General features: G+C 39.8%; 1 protein-coding gene across 2 annotated transcripts in view; it reads right to left on the bottom strand.

Annotated features, from left to right (window-relative positions):
* Nucleotides 1-21,914, bottom strand: part of vps9d1 (VPS9 domain containing 1) — a 37,991-nt gene extending 16,077 nt beyond the window's left edge. The window contains exons 1-14 of one of the 2 annotated variants that reach the window (XM_034132903.1): nucleotides 21,783-21,914; nucleotides 20,003-20,075; nucleotides 12,624-12,815; nucleotides 12,285-12,456; nucleotides 11,726-11,837; nucleotides 7,581-7,643; nucleotides 7,421-7,473; nucleotides 6,841-6,919; nucleotides 6,469-6,554; nucleotides 5,522-5,667; nucleotides 4,325-4,669; nucleotides 3,594-3,723; nucleotides 1,605-1,810; nucleotides 350-434 (exon numbers count right to left, since the gene is read on the bottom strand). In XM_034132903.1, coding sequence (XP_033988794.1) covers nucleotides 350-434; nucleotides 1,605-1,810; nucleotides 3,594-3,723; nucleotides 4,325-4,669; nucleotides 5,522-5,667; nucleotides 6,469-6,554; nucleotides 6,841-6,919; nucleotides 7,421-7,473; nucleotides 7,581-7,643; nucleotides 11,726-11,837; nucleotides 12,285-12,456; nucleotides 12,624-12,815; nucleotides 20,003-20,075; nucleotides 21,783-21,875 — 1,835 coding nt within the window. In that variant the 5' untranslated portion in view covers nucleotides 21,876-21,914. Of the gene's footprint in view, nucleotides 1-349; nucleotides 435-1,604; nucleotides 1,811-3,593; nucleotides 3,724-4,324; nucleotides 4,670-5,521; nucleotides 5,668-6,468; nucleotides 6,555-6,840; nucleotides 6,920-7,420; nucleotides 7,474-7,580; nucleotides 7,644-11,725; nucleotides 11,838-12,284; nucleotides 12,457-12,623; nucleotides 12,816-12,946; nucleotides 13,588-20,002; nucleotides 20,076-21,782 lie in introns of those variants that run through there. The other variant, XM_034132902.1, reaches the window with a different exon arrangement.
* Between the last annotated feature and the right edge of the window lie 264 nt (nucleotides 21,915-22,178).

A 22,178-nucleotide genomic window follows, 5' to 3' on the forward strand; every position in this document is an offset into this window, starting at 1 on the left:
AACGGAGCACTGATGAGACCTGACAGGGCTGCTACCCAGGCAGAGATCTTAAATGGTGTTTGGGTTCTTGCACTGAACAGTCATTCCCTCCCCAGCATCAGCATGGAGTCCATGGAGAAAGGGCTCTTATTTTGAAGTTTAATGATGCGTTTGAATAACGAATAACAGAATAGAACACACCTGAGAAACTACACTGTTCTGTATAATCTTACTAGATAAATCCTTACACTGTTGTATTGTATCGGTTTAAATATCATATTTAAAATGTGCCCCTCAGTCCCTCAGCGTGTATTTGTATTTGCTTCAGAGACAAAGAGTTTGCTGTTGTTGCAGCTGATGGATTACTCACATGGCGGCTGTTTTTGGTGTGGAGTCCACATCATGAAGACACCTGTAGTCCTCAGCGCAGGCACAGATCAGACGTAATGTCCTAACTGTAAAACAAAAATCACACAAGAAAAAAAGTGTATTAATATAATCACAATATGCAGATCCAAAAAGTAAAGCCCACATTTCCGAGATAACTATCAGGTGATGCTCATCAGTAAACCAGTGAAATCAAGTTCCAATGACATCTTCATTTACATTACAGGATAAACTGAGACTTTATTCTAAACACGACTGAAACTGGAAATCAGGTCATGGTAAAAGATACCCATTTACTTATTTGTAGTTTCCTTCCACTGAGGCTATAGTTTAGAGCATATTCGTTTGGAGAAAAGTGAAGGTAAATCTAACTATACATTCACAGTAATAAGACCATAAATTCACTGCTGAAAAGATTCATCAGAAGGTTTTTTAGTAGGCTATAACACAAACAGGCTTCCTGAGGGAATCACATAGTTCATCTACTGTAAGAGTTTAACACTGCATAGAGAAGAACTTGCTGCTATATTGTTCTGGTATAAAAATATGTAGGGAACCGGTACAGATGATCTGGCCGACATGTCGACTAATGTAAAATCTACCTTATATCATAGATATCATTTGAAAGGTTTTGCAAAATTGACGCTTGACAATTATAACACATTGAGCTTACTAACTACTGTAGGGAGTAGCAGTTTGATGCTGCAGGATGAAACTCCACTGACAAAACAATCCTACTTCCAAAACAAACATTGTATACTAACTTGCTTGTGTGAACTAAATGTTACACTTTGTAATACCTTCTGAGGCAGGCATGTCAAACACAAGGCCCGCGGGCCAAATCCGGCCCACCATCTAATGTTATCGCAACATTCACACGATTCAAAAATATATTTTTTAAAGCTTGTCAAGGCATTTCTGCCATCACTGTCTTATGTCACTGATTGGCTGAATATAATGAATGACATGCTGATCGTAACACAAAAGGGTCCAGGACAAGGGGTTTTCGTCACATTTTAAATAAAAACAAAGTCTTGTCATAAGATTACAAAATTATTATAGCCAAATTGAGATGATAAATACAGATCCTGATTTACTTTGCAACATCTCTCACAGAACCTGAGAGAAAACACACAGTCCACATGGTTTCGGGCTGAATTGAACCATCAGGTGAGAAGCTATCTGTCCTGAAAGTCAGCCTTGGGTGAGGGAGAATAAAACAACACAATGTGACTCACCAATGCATTCCAACTTCCTCTGTGGACAGCAGTCTTTGAGCAGGAGCTTCAGTTCCTGCACAGCAGACTCATATGGGTAGGAACCTTGCTGGGCGTCAGAGTCTTCGGGGAATAGTTTGGAGGGAACACCAACATCTCCAGGTGAAACATCCTGGTACAGCTTCATACTCGTCTCAAAGGCCTGCTCCCTTTCTCTGTAGACCCTCCTGAGAAGGAAAGAAAAGAGCTAACTACACTGAAAAAAAGTGGGGGAAACATTTCAACAATGTATTAAAGTGAGGCTGTCAGGCTTTTTGGAAGATGAATGGTATTTGCGATTAAGTCGGCATTACATAATCTTTAAAAATTGTACACAGTTCATTGTTGTGCATTCCACATTTTATTGTTAGCAAGATAAGAAATCATCAATGGTAATTTATTCACAGAACATTTAAAAAAAATATATATGGTGATGGTGCAGAAGTCTATTTGTAATGGCTTGAGCATTTCAATTAAACAATTTGACAGTGTTCCTGGGGGGGAAGCCTGCTGGGATTGTCATACTTGCAGTGCCACCATCAACTCCTATTGGTTGGTCTGGGCAAGGGACTGGGAACCTCCCACTTGTTAGGTCAATGTTTCTTTCAATTGGAAGCTGCAGAGACGTTGCAGGGGGGCATTTGACCAGGGGGAACTTAGGTCAAATCGTTTTTAGTTTTTTGACAAAGGAGTAAGTAAATTATTTATTCATTACTAAATTGCAATGCAAAATACTAAACTGAAACATTGTTAATAACATTACTTACGCCTGTGCTTTTCCTATCATAATAAATGTCAATAAATGACAGTCCACGAAGATGTATCCGAGTATGAAAAGGATATGAAAAAATGTAGGGCAAGGTGGACAACATTTTGACATGGGTCAGTTACTTTACACTTTTGGTCTATACACTGTGAAACCAGGAGGTCCTCTTTCAGTTAAGTAATGCAGAACACATCATAACACATTCCAAAATGGTATAGAAAAGTTTCATGGTGTTGTGAGAAGAGGTACATGTACATTTACCTCAGAAATGGTCGTACAAATAACAACTGATCATTTAAAAAACGATTTGAAGTTAAAACCAGCAATAAAGCTAAAGGAAAAGCTGACATACTTAGAGCAGCACTGCCACATGCTGGTCATGACTAACACTGTATATCCAGGAAACAATTGATGTCAAACTTTCATTTTTGATTAAGAGTATATTAATAAACCTTAACCACTAATGCCTGGAGCCTCTGACATTTTCTTTTTACGGTTAAGACGTTTTTTTTATAACACAAACCGCATAGCCTGCGACTTGTTCAATTCAACATAACCAAACCTCAAACAAAAAGTAAATCAATGCATCAACATTCCATGAGCATTTCCTCTGCTGTATGCTGCCGTCTTGCGCATGCAAGCTAATTCAATTCAGATTATGTATACCGCTATATAACAATTCACAAAGCAAGTTGTTATTAGCTCATAGCTGGCAGAAGATATTATTTCTGTCAACATTTCTGATCCTACCAATCAAAGGATTTTGTTAACCCAAACCTAAGATAAATAAAGATTTTAGTGAGTGGTTTTCCAAGATTAATTTGGCAAACTGCTGAATCAGATAAGTCGTTTTGATGTTTTTGATTGGCACTTATTCATACTTCAATCAAGCAGAGCCAACTGAACCACTGCATATTCATTTTTGCAAAAGCATTAAGAAATATTTATTGCTAATAAAATAACTAAATGTTTAAACTTCAAGGCACTGTGTCAGGAATTCCTGCTACCAACACCCAGTTTGTAATATTGCAAATGCAATTGCCATTAGCGGGCCATAATAAGTAACATGCATTACCTGATATGGGATCGATAGTGATAATATTTAAATTAAAATGTTCAAGGTCATCTTAATGGATGAACATGTTTAAGTTAACAAGGATTTTAGTTGAGGATGTTTTATTAAGGCAGTATTTAGGCTATAGTACCTGAAGAGAGCCACCAGCGCGCTCCAGAGTGGCGTGAAGAAGGCTTCCTCTATGCTGGCCAGGCACAGGTCTTTAGAGTTGGCTGTGTTGAGGCACTCAAAGGAGAGCAAACACAGGGACAGAAGTTGATCTGAAACAAATAAAGAAGACCCCCAAAAAATTATTATCCAAACAGTTTCACACTGACTGATGTCAACATCAACTAAAAATTGTTGCTTAAAATCAACATAAGACATTTTCTATGCTTGAAAAAGAAACCGTACAGTATTGCAATACAACAATGTACAAGTGTTTGTCTACCGCTTAACAGTCAAAACTCCTCCACCAGTTGAGAATCTGCTGAAGGATTGTAAGTCAACCTTTTGAGAGACTCTATGAATCAGCCTACCATAACAACATATTAAGGCTGGCCAACAACATCATCTCTGACCCCAACCGTGTCCTGAACAGCAAATATGAAGTGTTGCCATCAAATCAGAGATACAAGGTCCCATGATTTTATAAGGTCAGACTGAAGCATTAAATACACAGTTAAATGTACGTTGGACGGTCTTGAGCATGTTTCATTTCAGTGATTGTGAAGTTATGTTAAATGTCTGTTTCTATGTATCTTGTCTTAAATGTTTGTCCTTGATGATGTTGCAAATGCAGCTGCTGTGAGGCAAGAATAAAATTGTTGGACTCAATGACAGAGTATTATCGTATCGGACATGGTCTATATTTGTGCTCACCGATTGCAATATGAATGTCTTTGACCACAGCCTTCAGATGTTCTTTCAGCGCTCTCATCTCCAGCTCCTGGAGGCTGCCCTCGTCCTGCTCCGGCTGCAGCGACGGATCACAGGTCCCCTCCGAGTCCTCTGTGCTGCTGTGGAGCGGGGCCCAGTCTAGCTGGGTCAGGAACTGCTCCAGATCTTCAAACGAGTTCTCCCGATCCACTGTCGCCTGTGAGTGAAGCTCCTCCTCTACCTCATCATCATAGTTGGTGGAGTGGTCGTGAGAGAGTGAGGGGGAGAGGGAGGAGGCCATGCTGAAGCTCTGGCCGCCAACACTGCTGCCTCTGGTCGTCTTCTTCTCTGTGTGATCAATAACATTTCAGAAATGTATTAATGCTAATGTAGCACCCCCTAGTGATGTTGATGCAGTGGCGAGCCGTGACTTTTATACCTAGGCCCTCTGACCCCCCACCCCTTCCCCCGAAAAATAAAAACAAGAGTTATTACGTCACAGCGTATACTTCAGCGGAATATCAAAACAACGGCCCGGGGTGCAAAACGCATCAATGAAAGCGACCCTCTACCACACAGAACAACACCTGTAAATAACCCAATTTGTGTTCTTTGAAATTGAAAAGGATATTGCATTGTGTTTGTTACTTTTATTTTGAAGGCGAGGCCTAGAGGGCCCTGACGGCTCGCCACTGCTCAAAATACAAGATACGAAACATGTTCAACCGTGCAACAAAATATAAATAGTCCCACAAACATTTTTATTTGATTTCCTTCTTATTTTTGTCTAAGTTCAAGGGAGCCAGAGTAGAGGGCTTAAAGAGCCGCATGCGGCTCAAGAGCCGCGGGTTGCCGACCTCTGACCTGGCTGCCATCACACTACTTAATACATGCTCCACTTGTTTATTTTTTTTTTTTTTTAAATACGGTTACTGGTCCTTGATGTGTATTTTTGTAAATTGTAATTTGTGTAATTTCTATTTTTATCTTTAATATATTATGCATGCCTGTTAAATATTATTTTGCGACATTTACTTTTACTGTAACAATGTAAATGTCCCCTCTGTGGGACGAATCAAGGTATTCTGATCTACTGGCTTGGTTTCACTGACACCATTTTATTTAGGTACAAAATCATCAGTCCGTAAACGAATAAGACATAAGCTGAGGAACCTCACAAACCGCTGGTACTGGCCCTACCTGGGTGAGGAAGGTGAGTGCTGCGAGAAGGTGTCAGCGGGCATGAAGGACTCTGGACGAGACCTTTACTGACGATGGGGTAGAGTCTGTTGTAAACCCGGTACTGGTGTTTCCTTAGCAGCTTCACCACTGGGTGGTCAGCCCGGCTGAGGACACAGAACAAATGTTATTTCAACATCATCATCTGTTACCAAGCATGATGACATTATCCCATAACCATTCTAATTCCTCCTATTTATATATACAATTGTATAGATCGTAGGCATTTTATTATTACTTATTGTTAAGCTTGACAGCATCGAGAGAGACGGTAAAAAACAACTTATGTGTACACATACTTATCTCGGTTATATCATTAATTGATTTGAGCGTGTAGCCTATGGTAACTCTTGTGTCAAACTAGGTGGAAGCCTGTCTAAAGATAACAAAGGAGAAACAAACACCTCTGAGCCGTCAAGTATTGACAGGCCTGACGCAATACAACTAAGACAGAGCTAACCTTTTGAAAAATCTGTTGGTGTGATGGCGCAACAAAAGCCATTATTAAGGCCCGTTTATAAATATAAGCTAAAAGTTGAAATAAGATGAATGTACAAGCATGTGCAGTATTCCTGTTTTATGGTCACATGGGGAGTTTGAACACCAGATGAAGCACCAAAACTGTAATTGCACGGTTGAGCAAACTGTGATCCAAGTTTTTCATCCATTACATAACTACACAGTTGTGTATATGATATGAAATTAAACCTTTTGAATCTTGAATATAGATCAAGTTTTTAAATTGTCATAGTAACAAAGATATTATGCAATGTTTGTAAGAACAAGGACTTTCAGGGACTTCCAACGCTCAGAAATAAAACACATATCCTGTAATTCTATGCACTAAACCACAAGAATTACTTGTGAAAAATAATCAAATTTCAAATGCACATGTTGCATTCAGATACCTGAGTAGGTAGGAGACTAGACCTGATACTAATGTGACATCATCAGGATTTTTCTTCATGTTGGCTTTCCACAGTTTAGGCCAATCCTGTAGAACACACAAACATCGATAAATGACTTGAAGACAATATCTATAATTTCATCAACAATGCTCATTACTGGATACATTTGAGCCCAACTCAGCAACATCAAATGTATCGATTAGTTCTTAATTGATTAATTTGTGTTTAAAGTTGTGCGACAACATAGTATGAGAAGCATGTAAGCATAAAGTTATTTTATTTTAAGCATTTTTGTATAATTATACACTGAATATTTCCCGAGACAACTGCCATTAGTTTTGATATATGTGTGGCGATTACTTGCAAACTTACATGGTCCTGCTCATATTCCAGTACATTGGTATAGAGAATGCGCTGCTCTTGTTCCTCTGCCCCAGATGCTGAAAATCTCCTGTAATGAAAATATGAAATGACATTCACACTTGCAGCCAAACCTGTGGTAGTTTCTTTTTTTTTTTGACAGCCTTGACTACTGAATTAAACATAAAAATATAAGTGTGGGACATGCAGATTCATCCAACTGATCTGTTTTTTGCTAAAATCACCAGGTACAGTATAATGTGAAGGTGTAACATTTTTGAGTGTTTTTTTTTGTAAATAGCAAAAGTGACCCAAGAGTAGACCATCTTTGAAACATTGTGGCTCATTGTGATCATTTTCCCAGAATGTATTGAGTGCATAAACCTTCAACACAATAACAAAACACAAACAGTCTATTTATTTAGTGTACAGTATTTGTAGACTAGATACATGTCCACTAAGCAAACATTCAAGTCTAATTTAACTAACTTTGAGTACCTTTGTCAATACATCTTTTTTTTAAGTAGTTGAAGAATGAAGGCAGAAGCTAAAACTGAATAAAGTGTATGTGTGTTTGAGAATAGTGGGGTACCTGTTGGCCTCTTCCTGCAGTCTTAGTCTTCTCTCCTCCATCTTCCGCTGGAGCTAATGTCACAACAAGCATTAAGGGTACTTCCATCCATCATAGTTCTTACAAGGATCAGCTATACAGGATTATGTTTTTAAAACAGATGTATACATCACAAGGATACAGCATCCTGCCTGGCTTTGGCTATGATGAGGTTCTCCATCATCTGCCGCTGGAGAGACAGCGTCTGCATTGGAGAAGAGGAAATTACTTAAATGCATCACACAAATAAACACGTAAATATTATGTTAAGCTGAATCAATGTTTTTTATTTTTAAATTAGAACAAGATGTCAGTCAGTAAACTCCAACAAACTGAGGTAAAAAAAAAAAGGAAGGCCGTGTAATGTGAAGCCAGTTCCAGTTCTATTTATAACTACACATTATATTAAAAAAGTGAGTGATGCTTTACAATCTGCACAGCACCAGGGATAGGGAAAACACACAGGTAAAAAGCCTATAAAGTATACTGTCAACCATTACAGCAAGACGGCAATAAGTACAAGCTATGACCAGAGTTTGCATCACCAAGAAGGTTTCCAAACGTCCAAACACCAACAACATACTGTGAATTCTGTCATACAGTTACAGTGAACCAACAGCAGCAGCTCAGTGCTGTTCCCTCCTGACCGTGGAGTCACAACATTTCATTAGACTTCAACCACTTTTACCCAAGTACTGTACACATGTAATGTAAACATTTGAGATAATTGTACTTTCCCCAAGTATTTTCATTTCATACTATTTTATACTTCTACTCTATTGTACTTTTTTCTCCAATACATGTATAGAGTGGTGCAGTGACGCGTCCTAAAACCCGGAAGTAAGCTGCGCATGGGCAATGGGATTTCTCTATAGGATTTTGGAAAATAGCTGGAAATAAGGTCTGTGGAAAACGAACCTGTTAGATAAATGCACGTTTTGTTCAGCCGGATAATATCCACATGTCTACCCTACTTTTATAATTTTCCAATCATAAATTTATCGATTAGATTATAAATTCAGATTTTGCCACACAACACTTTAAACAACTGTTAAAATATGATTATTTGGTATAGATTAAACCATCCAACATTATAATTGAGTGACTAAAATCATGAGTAGGACATTTTAAATTAAAAAAATTAAAAAGCTTAAAAAGTATTTTACAGTCCCAGCTTCTTAAATGTGAAGATGTGCTGCTTTCGATTTAAAATATTTCAATATTTTTTGTGCAATAGTACATTTTCCTAATCGTACTTATTTTACTTAAGTACCATTTTCGAGTAGAAGTACACAATCTGAATACTATTTACACCACTTTCGCTATATGAAAACGTTTTTTAAAAAAACTTGTAGAATATTGTTTTGTGCTCTTTGAACTACTTTTATGATTTACTCCTCTAAAAATGTGATTTTTTTTTAGGCACGCGCAGAACAACCACACTTCAGAGGGTTCGGTGTTTCCTGCGTGGCGCCGTTAGCTGATGTGACTTTACCTTTACAAACGCCTTTAGTTTCCTCCAGTAAGCACGCAGCTCCACTTGACGCATTTTTGGAATCTGAATAACAAGTTATCATTCATTTAAAAAACTTCCATAGAACACAACGAATGAAGCGTTGCAGCGTAACAAATTATGTCTCTCGCTTACCATCTTTTCTATGACTGGAGAGATAGGAATAAGAGTAGAGGGAGTTCAGCTCTACAGCTTAGAGTGTTGTCTAGCCTTAAATACCCCATGTAGTACAGGGCTCTGCACACAGCACACTCCCCTTCACCTAACCTAATCAACAAGACGCGTCAGCCTAACGTAGATACCAAACCGGAAGTACCAATCCAAAATAAAAGCACACACGATGTCGCTTAAAATGTTGATACACCATTATTTTAAACACACTTTAGTCTGATGTTGAGTATTTTTTTTAAAGAAAATAAACTTTAATGGTGATGGATTTGTTACAAACTAATTTTATTTTGGGGAAAATTTCACATCACAAGAAGAAATGGACAGACTAAACCAAAATGAGCAAATGTGTACTTAGAATGATTTCAGTATGGCACCACTATTACAAATATTAAAAATAAGAATTTTCTTTGTATTTTTTTATCCTGTATTTGTACCGGTTTACCCCTGATGTCAATCATTTGTGCGTATATTTGTTTGGTGTACATATATATTTTCTTAAATAAAGAGGAAAAAAACGATTGGAACACACATGCAATAATTGTTTTTCAAGCTATATGACCTGCATCCAAAATTAGAAAATAATTCAAGTGAGCAATCATGTGACGTGACTAATTAAATATACAAGAGTAAAGGATTGCATTTTAAATCTTCACACATGTACACAGCACCGCACACACACTGTGAAATGTAGACACTGCATTTAACCCATCATAGTTTTGGAGCAGTGCACAGCTATATACAGAGCCCAGGGAGCAGTGTAAGGAGGACCCCTGGCCTTGCTCATTGGTACCTCAGCAGTTCCCATGAGGTGAACTGTCACCTCTCAAAATGTACCAGTCCACATTCCGTATTTGGTCCTTATACCAAGGACTGAGCTCCTGCTGCCATTTATCTAAGACGTCTTGTGATTTTATAACAAAAATAGTGGCTTTAGGTGACATTGCTACTGTATCACTGACTGATGACAACCTGAAGACCAATACCAGGTGACACATCGTAGTGATATGATGTTTCCTGCCTTCACAGGTTGAGGAGAATTACCTGAACACTTTATTAGATCACTGACTGACCTTTGAGATACTGAGAGCCACGCAGCAGACACTGGGAATGTCATCCAAATCTGGGTAAGAGAAAGTCAGATTTCTTTGGCTAGACTTAAAGAAACCTTTGAAATGGGAGAGACTTTGTCGGCCCTTTATGATGTATTATGTTCAGTCTCAAAATGTAGTCTCCAAGGGATGAAGGTCCTAACCTGGGACATAGTTACTGTTTTTTCTTAGGATGATGAAAACACATTAAGGAATCATAACTTTAAGCATATTAAATCTTCAGTAATAGTATCTGTCTTACACATTTAATTTACAAAATGAATCACATGTATTTTGTCTCGATTACACAATGACTGCATCCATTCAGAAAAGTGCACTCGGTGCACTAAAAAGTTTGTTATCATATCATTGACACGCTTTGTGCCTTTGTTGAACTGCTCATTTAACCTAAACGAATACTGTAGGATCTCTGAACCTCACATGTTAAAACAGGCAGTACATGCTGTGACATGAGAAGATGTACTATGTCTGAATGGATTCTGTGAGGTCAGGAACAGATTCAGTATTACACACATTACAGGCAATAACATGTCACCCTGGTTCAAAGTCTAAAACATCTGCCGGTCAACTGCCGGTCTTTAGAAAGTACGTTTAAATGACAGACAGGCACCCGTTCAGACGGCACTAGTATTGTTGAGGTCCAGTTTAAACATGTTGGCCCCTCCCTGCAGGGACACGTAGGTGCCCGATGATCACAGGAGTCAGGAAGAAACCCAATCATTATCAGAAATAAGGAAAAAATAGACATTTTGTCTATTATGTAAGTTTAAAATAAATTAACTAATTGAATGCGATGAGATAAAAACTAGATGAAGTTACCTCTCAGCCTTTGGTAGATTTGTCTCTCTATTCTTTCTCTGGAATTGCATAATAAATATCCCTTATATTGACAAAAAAGTAAATGGATACATTCTCACACGTTTTTTATAAACTTTGAAAAACAAATGTTCTTAACATTTTTGATAATTGGACTGAGTGGCAGATATAACTCTGTTTTGGAAGTTTTGTGCATGGCACAGTACAGCGTTTGGAAAAAAGGTATTTACGTTTCTGAAATAGGAGGAGGTCATGTGTGAAGGTACATTTTAATAACTCCAAACAGAGTGCAACTAGTACCATAATGCATCATTGAAAATGGTTTGTGTTTACAAAAAGCACTTCTGATCTTTAAGACTCCTCAAAGTGCTTTACATACACAAGTGTCCACACACACACACACACACACACACACACACACACACACACACACACACACACACACACACACACACACACACACACACACACACACACACACACACACACACACACACACACACACACACACACACACACACACACACACACACACACACACACACACACACACACACACACACACACACACACACACACACACACACACACACACACACACACACACACACACACACACACACACACACACACACACACACACACACACACACACACACACACACACACACAACTTACCAAAGACGTCTTCTGGTAGGCCTTGCCAGGGGGGAGCCTTGCCAGACGAGCTTCATAATTGGCTTTCAACTTCTGGTTCAAACGTGATGCTTCTTCAATGGGTGTCAGCTCCCTGCAGTGCACAAATACACACACAGGCAAACACACACACAACATACAATTAAGCAAAATCTTACCTGTTGGGTGTGTCAAAGGAAAATAAATAAATATTTCTGCACCTCCTACAAAAAAAAGGCTCATGAAACCACCAATAACATCCACATACGGCACAACAGGATTTTGCCTGTTCAATGTTATATATTTTGTCACTTTTCAATTCCCTCGATATCCTAAGAGAAAGAGAGACATTGAACGAGGATGGCTGTGAGAGAGAGCGACCATGGAAACCGTATTAAGGACTTAAATGTTTGTAATTCCGACCCCAGGTTTAAAATGACTTTAAGTGAATTTAAGAGTCATTGTGAGTGTAAGAATGTGTTTGATGTTTCAACCTGGTGGCTCAACTCCGAACATTGTGATCTAAATGGAAACTAGAGGTAACTGGTTCTTGTGGCCCTACTTTTTGCTTATGTCCTGTGACTGCACTGTTTGTAGTCTCTGGAAGACTTCAGGAGGCAGAAAAGAGGAGAGCTCCCCGGTTCCATCTGACAACACCCTGTAGTGACCCGTCTTTGTCGGGCTGGTTGATTTATGCCCTGTGTCAACAGGAGTATCAGATGACGGGGCTGTGACTGCAGGAGGGAAACAGAGAGACAAAAAGCGGTGATTGGCTTAGAAACAAATCATGTGCAAACACATTGGCTTATTTTGATTTGTGACCTCTGGGGCAGGCTCTTAGTTAGCAGTGATTGAACTGTATGATAATAAAAGAAAGGTCCTGATTGGATGATGCACTCACCAGGGTTAGCAGTGGTGTCTGTGAGGACAGCAGTCTGGTTGGGCTCTGATTGGCCAGGGGAAGAGGAAAAGGGAGCGGAGCCGGAGGCAGAGAGGTCAGCTCTCTTACCTATGAAAGACTTGACTCGCTCTAGACATTGTTCAGCCAACCTCAACATGCGCCCCACCTCCACTGCTACCACCTCCCCATCATCTGAGGATGGGACAGAAAGGAAGACAGAGAACGTCACTCCTCGATGATTGATCAAATAATAATAAGGTCATCACATGGTTTCCAATTAATCAACCAAATGTTTGTTTATGTAGCCCAATATCACAACTTACACATTTGTCACAGGGTGTACACAACACCCTCTCTCCTTAGACCCTTGCAGCGCACAAGGAACAATTCCATAATAATGGGGAAGAAACCTCGGGGAGAGGTTCAGGATGGTTCAATATATAGAGTTGTTTGTACAGGGCATCAGGCAGGACCAAAGCAACAAGTGTAGCCACAACTATCATCCAGACCTTTAATACTGACAACCTGCCAGGTGAGAGACACAAAAACTGTAGGGATGGTTCAAGGAAAGCCTGAGCCAGCCGTAACTATAAGCTCTATCAAAAAGGAAAGTCTTAATTTTATTCTTAGATGTGGAGAGGGTGTGGGCCTTCACAGGAGAGGAGCTTGATAGCTAAAGACTCTGAGATCTGATTACATTCAGTGCTAGCAAACAACTACTGTATTCAAGCTGATTACATAGCTCATGTCTGATTAGAATGATTAACTACTTAATGGGTTCTGCTTAACAGGCAGTTAAGTTGATCCAATCCTCCTCCCACATCTTCCCCCCTTTTAATTTATGAGTAAACCATAAATTATGCTGCTAGATTATAAAGCACATTCAGCTGAAACTAATGCAGTTCAATTCTGCACTGCAATAAATCAGACTCTTTTTTTTAAAGTGCTTAAGTTAAAGGAGACATGTCATGGCCATTTCCACTGATCATAATTCCATTGTTGAGGTCTACTAGAATAGATTTATATTGTGCATTTTTCCAAACTCACATTGGTTTCTCATACAGCATCTCTGTAAACTACGTGTATTCACTGAATTTCACTCTCTGCCTTTAACGGCTCGTTGTAGCTCCAATAGCTCCAGCCCCCACCCTCCCTGTGAGCACAGTGTGCTCTGATTGGTCGGGACGTTGTGAATCACGCTGAGCTCCGTGGAGGTGTTGTTTCCTTGTTAGCGATACACAGCAAAACACAGCCAAACTCATCCTGAGCACACAAAGTCACAGCCGAAGTAAAAACAATAAGTGTGGCTTGATATTGAGTAAGAAAAAGGTTGATAAACGCTGTGAGAATGGGTCTGCAGATAACTGTCTGTTATCAGCCTGCAGCCAGGGAGGAGAAATCAGCACAGCAGAGCTGCTTGCACTGAGTGTGTGTGTGAGGAAGTCCGTGGATTGGTCAATTTGGACCAATCAGCGGGGGCTTAACGTAACGGCTCAGCGGACGTAACGTAACGGCTCCACGGATTGGTCCATTTCGTTCCGGGTACGGGATTACATCATGCCGTACCCGGAAGACTCGAATGGACAATGACGTATCTCCAACGAGGCGTTCTGGGGAGGTATTTTCTGTGTTAGAGTTTTACTCGCTACAGGGTGTACTTTGAGGGTTTGTGACTCTGCAGACCGTTTACATGCATAAAAACCTTCATAACACACAAGGGGACGGGTAAGAACCGGAAAAGCATGACATGGGCCCTTTAAGTTCTGGTTGAAACAATTAGAGCATTCTTGATTCAACGAAATTATCATTTTAGAGTCTGCAGTTTGTGGATTGTATTGTTCCTCTGCCACCTCTCTGTATAGAGTTTAACACAACCACACATTACATCCTGCAACATCTAGCTCAGGGCTTCTCAAACTCCGGACCAAGGTCCGCATCCGGACCGAACTGCAAATCAATCTGGACCGAACCCTGTGTCCCATTGTAAAAAATAATAAAAAAATAAAAACTTTCTGATTCCGATGTAAATTAGATTGCTTTGTTGGAGGGTTAGGAGAAACGGGAGATGTCTGAGAAATGAGCGGAAGCGCTCTCTTTTCCTCTCTCTCTCTTTTCCTCTCTCTCTCTTTTCCTCTCTCTCTCTTTTCCTCTCTCCCTCTCCTGACAGCCTGTCAGTATCTCATGCAGCTCACTGATCCAGTAATGAGTGACCCGACAGTGAAGAATAAACATATTTATAACTAGTTTAGCTTGTTCCAGAGGTAGATCAAATAGCTAAGTGTGTTAGGTCTAACTAGATGTGTGTGTGTTGCTCCGCTCACCGGTCCGTCACAGCGGGTGGAGCTGCAGGATTTCTGCTTCACACACACATTGCACCGCTATTTTATTGTCTTTTTCGGACACCTTAAAATACTGCCAGACCGGTGAAGCCATTTTGGCGATGTTGTTTTGCCAGGCACAGAGAAGAGTGTCATGTATTTTACGTCATGTGATCGGCTCTCCTGATCGGCCTTTATAGAGAGCACCGATCGATCGGCCGAGAGTGAATATCGGCCGATCGATCGGAGCATCCCTAAAATGAATGTATATTTTCTTGTGTCTGACGCGTTTTGAGAATGAACGTGCATATACATTTACTTGTGTGCGCGAGCATGACACGCATTGCAGACCGCAAGTTAACCGCAAGTTTAACTTGACTTTCTAATGCTCCCATAAAACATTGGTAGCATTCGGGAGGGGGAGGGGCGAGGGAGTTTTTCCCCAATCAGAAGCGCAGCGTCATTTTTATGATATTTTCCTGCACACGTTATTGCGAATGCTGGTAGCATGTCGTTCTCAAAGTTTGCAAAGCAAAGGAAAGTTGATCAAGAGAACCGAGAATTCAAAGAAGAATGGACAGAGAAATATGCATTTATTCTCCCACAGTCCAGCACCAAACCAATGTGCTTGATTTGCACAGAAACCGTGGCCATCATAAAGAGTGGTAATGTGGAACGCCACTATGAATCGAAGCACAGCTATTTTGAGCGGCAGTATCCCCAGAACACAGAGGTGAGGACAGCAAAACGTACTAAGTTAAAATCTTCGTATCAAGCCACACACAGTCTGTTTGTCAGATCTATGACAATGCAAGAGAGAGTAAGGCGCCGTTTACACGAGGAGAAAACTGCTTGTATCTGCATAGTTTCGCGTGCGTATAGCCCTATTATTTACACGAGGCCGATAGAAACGGACCCCACAAACGATAACGGGTCCCAAGGTGGATAGATTTGCAAACGAAACGCTCTGGGGAGTCAACCGAGTCTGTGTAATCACCTCTATACGAATATTTCCTGAAAAAATAACGATAGCCCCACCTCTCCTGCTCACTGCTGTAGCATGGCCAGTAGCCATCTGTAACGATCAACTATCAAAAATAGCTGTGTTCATTAAACGCACAAGGGGTTCTTGAATGAAATAATATTATAAAAGGCAAACCAGAATAGTTAACGCCCAATATACTCCTTAAACAAAATAAACAGAGTCAGATTTCATGCATTGATCCATTATATTGACAAAGGAGGATCTCACCCGGTGTTTGTAGAGAATATCTCTCTTTCTGAGCGCGTCCTCTCCACGGAGACGTGCTTCTTGGTCGGTCGATGCAATATCCACAGATTCGGTTTCTTTCAGTTAACTTCCCCGTTGCATTTATCCATATGCTGAGGAAATTACTATATCCCGCTGAATACCAGCAATCGCCACACACACTTCCTCCTGTCAGTAGCTACTGCTAGTGCTACTGCTACTGACCATGCTACAGATATTAGTGCAAAATATACAGCTCCTCTACCACAACCATCAGCAACAAGTGGACATGGAGAATTACATGAACTACATGTTGCTAAATCCACCGCGGGGCATAAACAGAAGGGTAGCCATGGCAACATTGCTGCGGGGCTGCTGCGGAGTCTGCTTCGCTGCTTTTGGTGTATTTTGTGGCGGAAGTTACAGTCCAAGTTACAGTCCAAGTTACAGTCCAAGTTACAGTCCCGGCATATGTACTACAGCGTGTCCAGCGGTCTCGTTTGAACAGACACGTTAAATGAAACGAATGCATGTGAACGGAAGACTTTTTTGAATATGCATACTGTGCATAAACGCAAACGTTCCCGTGTGCACAACGCCTAAATGAAGCCTCACTCAGAGTGGCCTGGGTTTTGGGCAAGCACAAAAAGCCCTTTTCTGATTCAGAAGTAGTGAAGGAGTGCATGACTGAAGTAACTGAGGCTTTGTTGGAGGGTAAGGAGAAACAGGAGATGTCTGAGAAAATTAAGCAGATACCCTTATCAAACTCCACTACAACCAGGAGAACTGAATTACTTGCTAAAGACCTGGTGACACAGCTGACGGATGACATAAAAAATGCAGAGTGCATTTCATTGGCTGTTGATGAATCAACTGACAGCACTGACAACGCCCAGCTAAGCGTCTTCGTTAGGTATTACAGTGAGGCAAAGGGAACATTTTGTGAGGACATATTAGGCCTCAAAACCCTCCATGGCCACACCAGGGGAGAGGACATTTATGAAGCCATCATGCAGATGCTGAATGAAATGGGAATTGACCTCAAGACTGTGGTGTCCATTGCAACTGATGGAGCTCCAGCCATGATTGGGAGAGAGAAGGGAGCTGTTCAGTGCCTGAAAGAGCACCATCCAGACCTGCTGTCATACCACTGCATCATTCACCAGTCAGTGCTGTGTGCCAATCTTGGAAAAGAATACTCAGATGTCATGGAGACAATTATGAAGCTTGTGAACTACCTCTCCTCAGCCCTTCAGCACCGCCTTTTGCGTGCATTTCTGACAGAGGTCAATGCAGCTTATGATGACATTCTCCTTCATAACAACGTGAGGTGGCTGAGTAAGGGAAGGGTTCTGGAGCGATTTTGGGCCATCAGGAAAGACCTGCAGATGTTTTTGTCTGAGCAGAAAAATGCCAAAGCCAAACAGTACCTTGATTTTCTGCAGGATGATGAAAAGATGGAATGTGTGGCCTTTTTGGTGGATGTGACATCTCATCTAAATGAGCTCAACCTCAAACTCCAAGGCCAAGGCAACACAGTGTGTGACCTTATGTCAGCAGTACGTTCTTTCCAAAGAAAGTTGGAGATCTTCAGGAGTGACATAACAGAGGCACATCTCCACTTTCCAACTCTATTGGAGCAAACTAATGGTAATCACCATCACACTCATGTTGCATTCCTGGAGAGGCTGCCTGAGAATTTTCAAAAACGTTTTGATGATTTCAGTCTTGGTAAGCAAGTCCTGCTCTGTATTGGATCTCCATTTCTGGTGAAGAATGTTCAAGAATTCTCAAGAGAGGCACAGAGCATCTTCCCGTGGGCAAATGTTTCATCTCTGCAAACTGAGCTCATAGATCTCCAGGAGAATGTTGCTCTGAAGGAAGTGGACTGTGACCCTGTGACATTCTGGACAAAGATGGCTACTGCAGCAAATGTCCCCCACCTTCAGAAGGTGGCCATTCATTTGCTCACCATGTTGGGTTCAACATATTGCTGTGAGTCTGGATTTTCCACAATGAACATTGTGAAAAACTCATACCGCAGCAGTTTGACAAATGAACACTTGGGTCAGTGCCTCCGCCTGGCTATCACACCTTTTGTGCCGAGGTTCAAGGCATTGGCTACAGGCAAACAGTGCCATTTCTCCCACTAGCTCAATACAATGTATGTATTGAATGTGTGTGTGTATATGTTATGGATGTTGATTTATGTCACGCACTTTACTGGCGTTGTTCCGGACCAGTGACCTTGTTTAAAATTCACAAGTGAACCTTTAATAAAAAAGTTTGAGTACCCCTGTTCTAGAGTGATCAACATGTTTCTAATTTAATGAAATATGAATGTGTCCATCCAAGTAAAATTATCTTTAAAAAATCAATTGGATATTAAGTATACAATCCACAGCATATCATATCTCACCATGTGGTCTGACCAATCATATTTACAGGCTCTACTTTCTGAAGACCCTCTAAAGCAGTGATTCTCAAACCTTTTTCAATAATGTACCCCCTTTGAAAAGAAAATTCAGCCAAGTACCCCCTGATCAGCGCAAAAACTATTTGTTAGGGGAAAAAAGCCTATATAAAGAGGTACAGTACAGCGCTGCACCATCAGTGTCTGATTTATTAAAACAACAACATTGTAACTCAGAAACACTTAAATGCTACATTTCAAATGTTTACAATCCATCACTAAATTCATGGCAAACCAATTTTAACATCATGCAATAACACTAAGATGACATTAGTTGCATTGAACTGATCTTTTTAATAAGTTATACTTACAATTTAGTGAGAAACATGGGCTTGTGCTTCACTGAGGATCTTTGTCATTCTGACAGGGAGGCAAACTGCAGTTATTACACTTCGCGTTTTGAAATATGTGTAACTCTAGTCTATTAATATAAAACCCACACTGCTCAAACTTCCTTACTTTTCCTAAAATTGGTATATTTATCTATTTATTTATTTTTTCATTAACATAAAATAAATCTCACGTACCCCCTGCAGTACTCCAACGTACCCCTAGGGGTCCGCGTACCCCCATTTGAGAACCACTGCTCTAAAGCATGGAGGTCAAACATACGGCCCAATAGCCAAAACCGGCCCGCCAGAGGGTCCAATCTGGCCCACTGGATGACTTAGCAAAGTATACAAATTTGAGAAGACATTAACTGCAATTTTCCCAACTTTTATGTTTTTTGTATACATGTTATACATTTACAAGGCAGGGGGATAAGTTAACCTTCTTCCTAAATAGATACCCCTTATGGTGTGTCAGGATTACTACGCAGATGTGTAAATTAATTTAAAATAATTACATTTGTAAAAAGATAGTTCATAAAATGTGAACATTTTCTGAATGTACTTTTTTGCACTAACACAAAGGTAACATTTTGGAGTGGTCATTATTCACAGTATAGGTTATTAAGCTATGATTGTACTGTTCAGGCCTACTTGAGATCAAATGTGGCCCCTAAGCTATAACCTTTAGCAGTGAGCTTTCAATACAAGTCTATTTCACAGCCTCTATGTATGCAATAGTTCTAACAGTACATCCTCATAATGAGGCAGGTTAAATGTTTCCATATTCTGATGAAGACCACCAAAAGTTAAAGTTTTTAACTTGAAAAGTTGCACTTTTTGAACGCCAATTGGAGAATGATGAATAATGAATAGAACCCTTTAAAACGTACTCAAAGGAACCTTACATAGCAAAAGCAGAATGCAAAAGGTTAGACATGTATTCCAAAGATTCTCAATATATATATTAATAATCAGTCATAGACGGTATGTCACTATTCAGAGCTCACTTTGTGATCCAGCTTCCTCCAAAAGTGCATGTGATATGAAGTTGATGGTCCGGAGGTATTCACAGTAAGCTTCCTGCAAAAAGACCAAACACACGGAGTATTGTAAAGCTGAGAATGCGCAATAAAAGAGGATAGAAGCTCCAACTCCAGCTCAATACATACAATGTATTCATCATTTCAGGTGTAGTTTTTATAAAGACAATAGTTTATCAAAGTTATCTTTGTTAGACATACTCGCATATCAACAAAGAAAATATTCCAGACAAAACAGATTTTTATAGAGGCATAATAGTCAGTATTACATTTGATTCCAAACCCAAGAGGTATTATTAAATGGGAATGATTAGAACTGGCTGAACTGTTATTTTCACAATTTGTTTTCACCTTATAGTGGTGTGATGAAGTTTTGTAATGTCTATTACCAATTGTTTGTTGTGTAAGTGTTGCTTGTTAGATTGTCTCAATGTCAGCTTTTCTAAACACACTGATTATTTGTGTCCATTTCAGCAGCATCTTTCTGCATTTTAAAAGTAAATTCAACACTAGAACTTTTCTTTAATGCACATGTCATGACTTTAGTGTTTTTGCCAGTTCTTTAAGTTCTTAATTGTCTCTGAAGTGCGGCCTGCCACTTGTTTCAATGATAAACTGGTGACCTGTCCAGGGTGCACACTGCACACTGCTTACTGCCTGCTCCCATGATGGGATAGCATCCGAAACAGTGTGTATGATGGATGGATAGTCTCTTTTCTAATGATATTCCATTTAGTGTTTTAGGTCTAAAGACATCAACAACATCTAATCTTTCTCTAGAAATCATTGTTGTATGTTGTACTACCAGTATTATACTGTAACTAACTACTGAATTCAATCAAGACTACTCTTCAAAATAAACTGTTATAAACTGTTAATATGTAAGTAAGTGCTTCATATGAAGGTAGACTGTTTTATGGTTACTAGACACTTTAAAAAAAAAACACAAACACTTATATATACTGTACAGTACTATCACCACTCCCAAACTTTGTTTAGAATGAGCTCACTCCTCTCTTCACAAAATGGTTGTTTTTGTTGGCCTGCTGAACTTAAAATAAATCTTTTTAAACTTGATTTATTTTTGTTGACAGGTCAGCCACTGTAGCTAAATATCAGAATCAGAATTCCTTTATTATATATTATTTATATAAACATTTTTAACTGTTTTGAGCTGCCATAAAAAGTGAATATGCTTTTAAAGAAACAACCATATTGCAGAGCTCCACAATACTATTCAGTTGTTAAATAGGGATAAATAGAAACAAGAGCAGTAGGACAAAACTCCAGACTCAACTTTATGACTAGCATACACCAATATATTTCTCTCATGAGAAACACAGCTGTTATATTACTGTTGAAATACAAGGGCAGTTTAATGTTAGGGACAGCAGTTCATGTGTATCTGCCTTTACACTCTATACACACACAAGTTGTATTACCAAGTTGTATGCTATGTTATAAAAAAGTGTCAAAGGGCTAGTGCTTTTGGAATAACAAACCAACTACTTCTCACAAACTATGTTAGTGATATTGTATAGCCTTTATATTAAACGGCTGTGCTCTGAGTGGCTCGTGCTGCTCAGCCCTGTGTTGACCATACAGTCTATGGTGTTGACACACCGTTAAGTGACAGCATAGCTAGCTAACGGTTCCGCCCCTTCCGTCTGTTTACATCCCTACACTGAGTTTCCTTCGGGTTTAAACCTTCGTGTTGCTGCTGCTGTCAGGCTGTTTAGCACTTTACCTTGTGTTTGTTCTCTCCGTCCAGCTGTATTGCTAGTTTTGCCATTTTCATAGCATTTTGAAGGGGCTTAGCACCACTGTCAGCTGTAGCCATGGTTAGCCCGGATCCTCTTCTTTTCCTCCTCTCCTTCTTCTTCTCTCGTTTTTGGCGGATTGCAAACAACTTAAAAGGTGCATACCGCCACCTACTGTACATGAGTATGAATCATCATATCATTCCAACTCCTTAACCTATGATCTAATCAAAATAAATCAAAATAAATCAATAAATCAACAAAAACATGAAATAAATAAAACAAAAATATCTGAAAAAAATGTTCTTTCCTGACCTACTGTAATGTTAAATGATTTTTCCTACCCCAGTTTCACTCAAGAATGTAAACAGTGCCTTTCTGGT

This window comes from Trematomus bernacchii, unplaced genomic scaffold (assembly GCF_902827165.1).
Source record: "Trematomus bernacchii unplaced genomic scaffold, fTreBer1.1, whole genome shotgun sequence".
Classification (NCBI taxonomy): Eukaryota; Metazoa; Chordata; class Actinopteri; order Perciformes; family Nototheniidae; genus Trematomus; species Trematomus bernacchii.